Source organism: Balearica regulorum, chromosome 2 (assembly GCF_011004875.1).
Source record: "Balearica regulorum gibbericeps isolate bBalReg1 chromosome 2, bBalReg1.pri, whole genome shotgun sequence".
NCBI lineage: Eukaryota > Metazoa > Chordata > Aves > Gruiformes > Gruidae > Balearica > Balearica regulorum.
The window spans coordinates 27667590-27679524 of NC_046185.1; the positions used below are offsets into that span (position 1 = coordinate 27667590).

The 11935-nt window shown below is 37.7% G+C and overlaps 1 protein-coding gene across 1 annotated transcript in view; it reads right to left on the reverse strand.

Moving 5' to 3' along the window:
• SLC26A7 (solute carrier family 26 member 7) overlaps nt 1-11573 on the reverse strand; it is a 70725-nt gene extending 59152 nt beyond the window's left edge. The window contains exon 1 of the mRNA XM_010312461.2: nt 11384-11573. Coding sequence (XP_010310763.1) covers nt 11384-11573 — 190 coding nt within the window. The remainder of the gene's footprint in view (nt 1-11383) is intronic.
• Nucleotides 11574-11935: the final 362 nt, after the last annotated feature.

Consider the following 11935-nt stretch of genomic DNA (forward strand, 5'->3'; position numbering starts at 1 on the left):
TATTTCACAGTATCTGAAACGCAGCTCTTCCAGTGTACCATCTGACAACTACATCAAAGGTATTTTTGAGAAAGCACTGCTGTTCTATTCTGACTCTTTGCAGATCTCCAGATATTGACACTTGTATCTTCATGTTTAAAAGAAAGGATATGCAATTATTATGGTGGAAGAAATAAGTGGACTGCATGACCCATTTATGAATTCTCTATTGAAGATAGCTTGACTCTTCTGTACATTAAAAAAAGCTTGGATATACCCAAAAATAGTCAGAAAAAAAAATAGTATTTTCTTTTTTTTTAATGGAGCTCCTGGAAAATGCTATGACTCTTGACAGACAATCAGAGATGAAATGTTTAGACCTCTTTAGGATGAATTTGACACAATACCTGAACACCACAGAGATTTGATAAACTATTACGCAGAGAAGTCTATGAACTATTATACATTGGTCAGCCATAATACCTGAAGAATCTGGCCATCTCCAAAATAAAATTAGAGAGGCATTTTGAAAGTGGATTATAGGGAAATTCCTCTGCATCTCACCAAGAATAAACAGAGAATGAAACCCATAAGAAATTTCTGGCGAGCAGGTAACTATGAGCCAGTCTTTTGAGAAGCATCAATGCTGTGGAGAAATAAAGACCAATCATGACTGATGACAGGCCTTTATCAAGATGAACTGCACTTTTTGAAATCCATGAAAAGGGCATCCATTTTGACAAATAGGCAGGCAAGAATCTCAGCACTAAAGAGTTTCCCTGATCTCTCTGACCTAGAAGATCAAAGGTGAACCCATTCCTTCCTTCCGGGAATGAACATGTCCTGGGTTTGGCAGTCTCTGTCCATGGTGCTCAGGCACCCTCAGGCGCAGGGATCGCGCATCTGTGCAGCTCATCGGATCATACTAAGACAAGTGTACCTGCACATTAGGCTCCAAAGGATTCAGAGGTCATTCAGAAGTTAAATTCACATTTCTAGTAGTCTGTCAGACAGGTATTAGCACATGTATAACTTGGAAGAATTGTAATAGACATTAAAAATGAAATAATGCATGCACAGCAGCATCAGTGCCTTTCTCCTCTGCTGGAAAGTTGTATAAATATGAAACATTGCCTTACATTTACTTACTAACATGTTACATTTCACGATTAGCTTACATCATTATTCTTTGTATGGGAGAACTATAACAGAGTTCAGCTGGACACTCTTCCACAAATCATTTATGAACTACACGGATTCTCCAATGCATTCTCTAGGAGATTTTTTTGGTTTTGTTTCCAAATGTGCTTATTCAATTTCATCTACACATGCTATTTGTATGCCAGATGTATATTTACAAGACAGATCTACCCCTTAATAAAATTATTAGCTCCAGTTAGCCTGCTCAGAGTATATTTATGTCTCCATTTATGGTCAGAGCCTGAAAAAAAACCTCGGCAACCATCACCCTTGAGAAGACACAGCTGGGGTTCCTCCATGAAAAGCTAAAAAAAAACTCCGTGAGTTTTTGGCATCATGCCTTCCAAAACACTGGGCACGAGTTCTGGAATGCATGAAGGCAGTATAGTTCATTTTTTTTAATGGCAAGGTCTCCAGCCAGTGTTAAGGAATTAGTTTTTCAGCAATAAATCCAGCTTGAGATTAAATTAACTTTAATTAAAACACACAAAACACACCAATCCTCAGTGAATTATTGCTGGGCTTGCAGAATGAAAAAAGAAGTTGGCAGGAATAATACTGATTTCATCAGATGCCATCTACATATTTCACTTTTGGAGGAAATATGTCTCAAGGGCTTTCCACCCCCCAAAAAAAACCAGCCCACCAAAACCTGTTTGAGCCAAAGCATTTCTTGTTCATGATAGGTCATAGGAAAGGCAGCAAATGTATAACACTACATATAAATTCTGTATAAAGTATATCCATGTGCTAGCTGACTACAAAAAATATATTTTTTAAAAAACTACAAGCACTGCCATAGTCCCAAATCTGATAAATTCCAAAGTCCAAATCTTACACCCACATGCACATGCACAACTTTTGAGTATAAGCAGTATAGCACATTGACAGATGTTTATTTCAAAACAAACAGCATAAAGTTTATGAATCCAGCCAAATACCAGGAACTTAGCAAGATAAAGATTGAATCCAGAAATACAGTGACAGTATTTTAGTTTTTAAAAAACCCACACATTTGTCTTATTAACACTTCAGTTCAAAACTTCCTTTTTTTTTTTTTTTTTTTTGAGCAGCAGCAGATATTGAAAAGAAACATAAACTTGTGAAAGAACCCCCTTGTGCGTTGTATTCTGTTCCCTCTTATGACAGGCAAATGTAATTTAGTATATCTACAAATGGAATCATGTGATAAGGAGATACATCTTCTTATCCCAATATTTTAATGGAATATTTTTAGAACTACTTCCCATTTTAAGTCTGAACATATTGATGCTATTTTATAATCTGTTGTTCTTGTGCTGCAACTGTCTTTTACTTTAAATGCCTTTCCTGACAAGGAAAAACCTTCTCAGGTTTTAATTAACCTAAGCCATTTAAGTATTCTCCCAAATATAATCTTTGTTTTTCTGATCCTTTTCCTAGCCTTTTCTTCTCCTACTGAAGTTTGAAATCATTTTCCATGAACCAAAGCGACTTAAATTACACACTATATTTCAGATAATGGATCAACAGTCAGCATTACCTGCCAGTCATCAACTTCTTTGCAGCTCCTAATCCACCTAATAACCCATTTGTTTTCAAATGGGCTAATTATTTTCCAGCAGATCATTAAAACTACTCCTAATTGAGAACATCAGCAGAGTTGTCTTTAGAATGCATATACAAATCTGAAGCAAAACCCACTCGCTTCCTAGAGCCTTGCTTCAGAATTGGGTAGCAGAATCAATCACTCTGGTATCTTTTATTGCTATACATGAAAATGTTATTTTATTATCATTAAAAGGAAATACACATCTGTTGCTTGCATCTGCTCCAGTCCCTTATCTGCAGTGCAGACTTGGAATTTGAATGCAACACTATAGCCACTATGGTCAAACTATAGAATATAATTCCACATTTGACAGAATCATCAAAGGTACTTGTTACTGGACCTGCAATGTCACTTACCTGCTCTTTCAGAATTCTGAGATGATGATTATCCATCTCAGCCCTTGATCTGAGCGTGTTTCATTTTCTGTGTTTCATCTCAGCTACATATCCATGCGATTGACCATTTCCCACATGTGCAAAATCATCATCCTTCAAGAAAACTGAAATTTTATACTGAGGCTTCAGTTTAGACCGACTACTTAAGTAGAAAGTACCATGTCTTTGTTTTGTCCCCTTTTTTTCTAAGGCTGAAAAAACATTAGTGGGTTTGGGGTTTTTTGCAAGGGTCTAACTCAGTTGTGATGTTGGACATTCATATTAGTAGCAAACAATTGAAACCTGTATTCTTTGCACCATAAACTGTCAATACGGTATTGCATGAGTCATTTCTGTGTTTCAAGCAAAAGCACTTTGGTGTTTCTAATTTCCCTCTCCATGTACTTTTCTATTACTGCACAGTGCAAAGAGCCCCAAGATGCTTTAATTATAAGTGCAGGGTGCAAGCATTATCATCACCCTGTGAATGACAAAACAGAAATTAAGTCATGTATTTGTCTAAGCAGGAGTCACTCTGGTCATTAAAGGCTTACACAAGAGGATTATAATTATCAAAACCTCAAGCAAGATCTTGGAAGAATCTTGGGGGAGAGGGTTAACATTTTCTGAGGTTAAGTACCTACATTAGGAATTATATCCAGACAGAGTAAGGCAACTTCAGGTGTTAAGCAGAGCACTTAATCTTCACATTATATAAAGTCCTAACCAAAATACTTCAGATACATTTGTGTCCCCTAACTATATAGTGTGACAATTGCACCTAAGAGGTTAAAACCACAGATGTCTGCTTATCTCTTCTACAAACTTTGTGGATGGAGATCCGCAAGGTTGGCATGAGAAGCAGCCGAAGGAGGGAGTCTTACAGCGGCAGGATGGGCCTGTTTTGGATAAAGAATGCGGAATAAACAGACAGTTTCTACACAGAATCTTGAAGGCCATGGTGCTCAGAGTGAGACCTTTTGCTTCATTATCCATTAAATGAATATTAAAGTTGACACCCCTAAGTATAATAACGAGCTAAAAGAAGTACATGCTAAACATATATGACTACAGTACTCGACTCTCCACCCAAATCACGTTAAATGTCACAGAGAAGGGAACAGCTAAGGTTAGGGTACAAAGGATATTGAGGAAGTTACCCCAGGGGGGAGTGGGGAGAGAAAAAATTGAAAACCCTGAAGAGGCAGTTGATGGGCTGTGCTCCTTCTCCTCTGCCCAAGATAGGGACGCCTTCTTGGTAAGCAATTGCAATTTCACTTTTTCAGTGACAATACCCAGAATAGTCTTTTGCTGGCATTATAATCATATATTAGCGCTATTGCAGTAAATGCATTTATCAATGGCAATTCTGAACTCTTCATATCTGCTGCTTTAATAAACTTTCTATCTGTTTCAACTTTGCAAACCTGTTTCAGTGCAAGTCCGTTAGGGAGCTCTGACAGGCAAATGCTGACTCTGGTATGTGGCTATATACATAATCCTTTAGACATGAACCATTGACCAAGTCTGGGACTAAGACTGGACCTAGCCGCACCTAGGCTCCTCTCTGAGAAGGAGTTTAGAAAGCAAGGGGGTCCTTTCTGAACCTCCTGACTCAAAAGGAGGGCCTCCCTCAGCCACACATCAGACTCACACCCTTTACCAGACATAGAGAACTGACATACATAAATAAATTATGTACACTAATATACATACTCAAGCAGACTAACTTCGGGGATAATTTCTCTGGCAATGAACTCAGCTCCACAACAAAGAGTATATTTGTACAGACTTTTTCAGATAAAATCAGACTTACTTTTTTTATAGGCCATGACAGTCAGAGAAGCTTGGTGATGTGTTGCAGCATTACCTAAACGGCTTCTAGATGCCAGTCTTTGTGGACAGTATGCATAGTTCTGCCCAGAAAAAAACACCAAAACAAACAAAGAAACAAACCAAACCACAAAGAAATGCATTCTAAATAACAATCCAAAAGCTAATACTGAGATACGATGTGCCAAACAACATACATTGCATAATTTAAATCCTGAGAGAAGGCACAAAGCTATTTGTTTGAAAAGGCAAAATTGGATGAAGAAGGCTAGCAAAATGGATTAATCAGAAATGGATCAACAGCTTGGTAATGAATAAATGATGCCAGGAAAGATCACGTATGAAAGGCCTTGAAAGTAAAGATGAATAATTTGCTTGGTGCAATAAAAAGTTACCACAGACTGTGAAAATGAGCTAAGCAGCTGCATTCTGAAGAGATATGAAGGGGCTATAGCATGTGTTCAGAAGGCTACAGAAAAAACACGATGACAGCTTTATGAGATTTAGCTACATGGAAAGTCTGCATCATAATGCATCTTAATATTATCATGCAAGGAAACTGAGAAAAATCCATCTTGTTCAAAGTATGCTTCTCATACAAGTATGTGGTGTCCAAGTCAGATGAAAAAGCCACAAAAAGAATTCTGGTATTACTCTGACAGGTTAATGGATGAGTTACAGGAAAGAAAACAGTAAGATCTGCCTTTAACCATGTTGAACATGAACTCTTTATTACCCACAATGCCATAGATATAATGGCTGAAAAACACATCACCTAAATTTTGATGTCTACATCATCAGTGTCTACACCTGAGCCAGTTCCCTCTTACACTCAATGGAAATCTTACCAATATAATCAATCAACCTTAATAAAGTAGATGGTTAGATTTAGTCAGATGAATCACGCCTGTGGTGGGTTGATCCTGGCCAGCAGCTAAGTACCCACCCAGCCACTCATTCACTCCTCAAAGGATGGGGGACAGAATCAGGAAAACAAAAGTGAGAAAACTTCTGGGTCAAGATAAAGACAGTTTAATAAGTGAAAAAGAAAAAAAAAGTGATGTAAAGGCAGTCATTCATGACCTCCCATAAGCAGACTGAACACCACAAATTTCACTAACTAGTTGATTAAGTAAGGAACGCAAGAGTGGCTTGCTGAGAAATAGATACCTACACTGCAAAACCTCTGTTTTATCAGCACAATTTCAATTTGGAGAGAAAAAAACAAACAACAAATCAGGCACTTATGAGACATCTACATGGACCTAGTAAAGGGTGTGTATGGGTGAGGAACACAGAATGAAACGGAAAGAAAAATATTCATATGATGACTGTTGATGGGGTATCAATAAATTTTAAAGGGAAAGGGAAGAGAGCAACAAAATGCTAGTCAAGAAGCAAATTAAGGATTTCTTAATTTAGAGACATCTTGCTCTAGTCTATCAATAACAGATTTTAGAAACACAGATGAATTAGGTAGTGATTACCAAAACATGAAAGCTCAAATTTCTTAACTGTGAAAGTATATAGCAAGCTTCAAGATTGGATGACAAAAAAGTTTATTTTAGATTCAAAGGTTATTTTTCAGCCTTAGGTATCACAGGAAGAATAAGGATTCTATGTCTGAAAAATAAGGTGTTGAGTTCCGTATTATTAAATTACAGTTGGAGCTAATATTAGATGATAGCTGGAACTAATGAAGCCTAGTTTCTTTTACTGGTTTTGACTTGTGGTTGACTGACTTTGCACTCTTGAGACAGTGCAAGCTCCAACTGAATCTTTCCAGCAATTGGTCCATTTGAAAGGGCTTTTTTTTTTTTTTTTTTGGTGCTACACATTATCTAATGCCTAACAAGGTATGAGTTTCTATTATCACTTTTTAGAACTTGTAGGGTATGTTTCCACTGGCCATTTTCATAAAATTTGTAGAAACATAATTATCTTTGACACTTATTTCTCCATCTTCTGTGGAATTAGCTAATGACTTTAAAATTAAAGGACACACACAGAGACCGTACAAGTGTCGTCTCAACAGGTAAATAGGAAGAAGTGTTCAGTGGTGAATTTTGAGACTCATGAATTAACTTGGCATTTTTAGCAATGAAATAGCTATAGAAACACTTGGAGAATGACTGCTTGGTTTCAGCAATGACTCTTTCATCACAAGTGCCAAGCAGCAGGTCATGATAATCTCATGCCTTTCCTTCCCATCTCCCTATACTCCTCAGTCTCCTCTCCCCCACCCCAGTACTGGATCCATTCCTTGTACTGAAAGCTATCAATCAATGGATTCCCTCTGAATGGTCAAATATGACTTGGGCATGTTTTAAACAGGTTTCAAAAGCGTTTGAAAAGCAGCATCAGAAGATTCACTCTCTGCAGAAATTATTACATAATTTCTTATGGATTCCTTGATAACTACTATATTTATTGGATAACATTGTGAGAGAGTAAGAATAACACCTTAGGCACAGAGGCATATGGTTTTACCTTAGGTCAGTGTTAGGCAAGGTAACACTTCACCTTCTCAAGATCCATTTCTTTCACAATGTACATGGAAGTAAAGACAATTAAATACTCAGGTAGCATGCCTTTCTTGTACACCATTCCTAGACTGTCACCACAGGACATAGTTTCTAGTTTATGTGTGTCATGATGGAAGACGTTTAAACCTAAACTAATATATGAGCTCAAGTGTTTCAATTTACAAATAGCTGACTTGAAGGTATCTTACAGGAGTTTGAAAACTTAAGTCACATTTAGAAACTAATAATTTTGACCCTGAAAATCAGAAGATGAATAATAGTAGCTCTTTAAAACTTTAACCAAAATAAAATGTGGCATAAGAACAGCTCTGTTCAGCCAGGTTGGTCTTCCCCACCAGCTCGCCTTTCAGCACACGGGGACGGCCTGCTCCTGCACCCTTAAGATTTCCTTCTTGAAGAATGTCCAGCCTTCCTGGACTCCTTTGCCCTTCAGGACTGCCTCCCAAGGGACTCTGTTAACCAGGCTCCTGAACAGGCCAAAGTCTGCCCTCTGGAAGTCCAAGATGGCAGTTCTGCTGACTCCATGCCTTACTTTTCCAAGAATTGAAAACTCTATCATTTCATGATCACTATGCCCAAGACAGCCTCCAACCATCACATTACCCACAAGTCCTTCTCTGTTCACAAACAACAGGTCCAGTGGGGCACCTTCCATAGTTGGCTCTTTCAACAGCTGTGTCAGGAAGTTACCTTCCACAAACTACAGGAACCTGCTGGACTGTTTCCTCTCTGATGTACTGTATTTCCAGCAGACATCTGGTAAGTTGAAGTACCCCACAGGAACAAGGGCTAGTAATTGTGAGACTTCTCCCAGCTGCTTATAGAATCTTTCATCTGCCTCTTCATCCTGGTTGGGTGGTCTATAACAGTCTCTCACCATGACATCTGCCTTGTTGGCGTTCCCCCTGATTCTTACCCATAAATACACAACTCTATCATCACCATCATTAAGCTCTAGACAATCAAAACACTCCCGAACATACAGGGTTACCCCACCGTCTCTTCTTCCTTGCCTATCCCTCCTGAAGAGTTTATAGCCATACATTGCAGCACTCCGGTTGTATGAATCATCCCACCATGTTTCCGTGATGGCAACTATATTGTCTTCCTGCTGCACTTCAGTTGGGCTATTGATCCTGCCACCTTTCTGGGGAGAGAAGCCCTAATTCCTATGTGACCATTCTCAGGTGCTTCTGTGATTTCTAACACACCAATAACCCTTGTGTCTTTGCTGCCACATGGATCTCTATCCCCTACCCCCACTGAGACAGCAGACCAAAGGACCTCGCTAGAACACCATCCCTCAAATATTGGCATGCTACCCCCAGGCTTCTCTCTAGCGAGTCTGGTTTTATCCATTTCCCCCTCAAATCTAGTTTAAAGCTCTTTCAACGAGCCCTGCTAACTGTATCAGCTATCTGCATACATTGATTGCTGACATTTCTGTTAATTTGCTCTTTTGTTTTTCTCACTTCTAAGGCAGACACCAAAACCTGCTATTGCATAGGAATTCTCCAGAAACAATTTCTGAAAGTTCTGTGAGAGCAGTTATGAACATTACCTTGATTGCATTCACTATGACACACTAAGGACTGTGACTTTCCTCTTTCCTTCCTTCCTTTACAAACGAAAGCCAGCTATATCATGTAAAATTGAGATTAGAAGTTGGAACTTGGACACATTACACCAGATCAGAGCAGCTGCCAACCTGAATAGTCTGAACATGGCCAATGCCAGATGAGTAAAAAATCCCACAGTAGGAAACTGTGAAAAACACAGCTCAATTGGAAGGTCTTTCTTAAATTATTCTCAAGCTACTGGACTGCTATCTACCCTGGAGTATGCAGCTTTCATCACTCAGAAAACTGTTGCATATGAATACAACTGCATATTTTTCCATATACTTCCATAACTCAAGTTTATTTCCTTATACTTGAATTTACTTAAATGTTGCTGCAACACCAAATGACACTGTGTTCTACATGTCAGTTATCACTGGTTACTATTTTTTTCCTTCCATTGTTAGAATTTCTGCCTTTCATTTTATTACAAAACTTCTAGTTTTATTTTGTGGGTGGATGGAAACAGACACAATAAGACCTCTCAAAATTTGGGGTCTTTTCTCTTCATGCTATATAATAAATATGACTTCTGATTTTCTTGCATAACACTCTCTATAAGAGTACTAAAGGATAGTCCAGGTAACTGGAAGGCTTACAACACTAGGAAAGAGCTAATGCAAGCAGGGTCTAAGTAAATATGTTAAGTTCAAGTTAAAGCACTACAAATGTGATAAAACGCTTTGGTATCTAACTCTCCTCCTTTTCCATCCCCTAAAATCATTCTGAAATCTTGAGAAGCAGTGAGGAGAGTGAAAGAAAAAACAGGTGAGCAGGCAGGAAGAGTTTCAATGAGTTTGTTTTTAAACAGCATAAAATAAAGATAGAATTATTTCTAGGTTACATAAAAATAATCTAGAAAAACAAAACCGATATTTTCTGTCTTCACTGGATCTTCTTAAATTTCTCTGTTACATTAAATTACTACTTGGTACAAGATTCAAACAAGAAAATCCTGGCTAAAACTACCAGCAGTGCAGAACTGCTGTTTAACTTAATATTTTTGATGAATTTCAACATAGTTATTAGCAGCATTTTAATTACAATTGTTGTATACGCACACACCAGTGAAATTAGATACTTTACAGTGTTACGGTATTAAGGTTCTTAAAGTTAAATCATGCCAATGCAGATGTTCCTAATTACTTTAAAAGCACAAATACTTACACAAACCAGTTGTTTCCAGCTCCAGCATAATTCAATTAAAGGAGTGCTTATAATTTAACAACATGAATGATAGTTAAGCATAGCTAATATGGGAAATTTTTAAGAAATAATATATATAGTTTACATGAGGGAAGGAGTTAAAATCCATCTGAGGCTGATAAGAAGCTGTGATTTGCCTAAGACAAATATAAAATATTGCCAAAAGAAGGTGACACTATCAAAGACACATCAAAACCTGACAAAAGCATTTATTTCCCAGTAGCAATCACTTTACAAACCTGGATTACTGAGACTTTAGTTTTCTGCAGGTCATCATGTAGGCTTTTGTTTTGGGGAGTTTTTCCTTTTTCTTTTTTTTTTTCCCAGCTGCCAAATGGAGTCTAGCTCCACCCCTACTTTGTATTGCTGCTTGAAAAGACGTGGTAGGTAATGTAATACAGCATTAAATCAACACAGAAGCTGAAGCATGCAAGATGCGGGCGCAGGCAGATCCTCTCTGTGGGTAATGTTTCTGGCAGGAGCACCTTTTATGCACAGAAAGTTAATTTTTCCTGTTGTGCTCTGGGCTTCCACAGGTAATAGTATAATGTCAATGTTTCTTCCAGAACAGCATCTCTTACAATGCAATTATCATGTAAGTATATTTTGTTTTCCATATGAAATAGGGGAAAAGGTGGTCATTTAACTGATAAAACATTGTATATAACCATACTCTGTGTGAATAGAGTTACTGTTCTCTTATCTATTAAGTTTTTGAAAAATTTTCAAAGGGATGGGATATATAGTGAAGTTCCAACTCACAGAAATTGGCTACAGTAGCACAAGGCACTTCTACCCACATTTGCACATCCACTATATACACATAAGAGTTAAGACTATACATTTTTCCTTATATTTTTCTTTAGATTAAATCAAAATTAGATACATAAACATGTTTTGTTTTTTTTTTTTAACCAAAGCTTTACAATAGTATTAAACAAGAAAGAAGAAAAAAAAAAAAGAAAGCCAAAACATTATCAGACTGATTCAGCATGACCAGATTCAAAATATGGATCTGAAATGAGTTAACTGTACCTTGAGTCACCTGTTGGATGGCTAGCATTGTCCCAGAAACTGTATCCGGAATCAAATTTTCCTTCCAGTTGTAGACAGGCACCCATTTCAAGATGGGCATCCTTCTCATACACCAGACTTTGATATCTTCCAAGCGAACAGCTTGGATCTTCCTCCAAACTGCACTTCTTTTCCTTTTTGCTCCTGTCATCATTCCCACCCCCCAAAAGCAGTTCCTCTTTCAGAAGAGCGCACAGTTGAGGAATCACCCTAATCTGTGTCAGTCTCCAGTTTTCTTCTGAGATTTTGCAGTTCCAAAACTACAGAGAAAAAAAAAATGAACAGAAGCACTTAAGATTTCGGCAGCTGCTCTCTAACTATAGTCAATAAAAACACTTATTAAATGCTTCAATCATATAAACAGCTACATGAAATGCAAGAACTGTTTATAGCAAAGATCACATTTTCTGCTCTTCACAAAAATTTGGTCTAGTCTCACGTTAGTTTGTGATTCTTTCCAGTAACCTCCCGCTTTATATTCCCTGTAATGCTTGTGCTTTTGGCCTCAGTCCA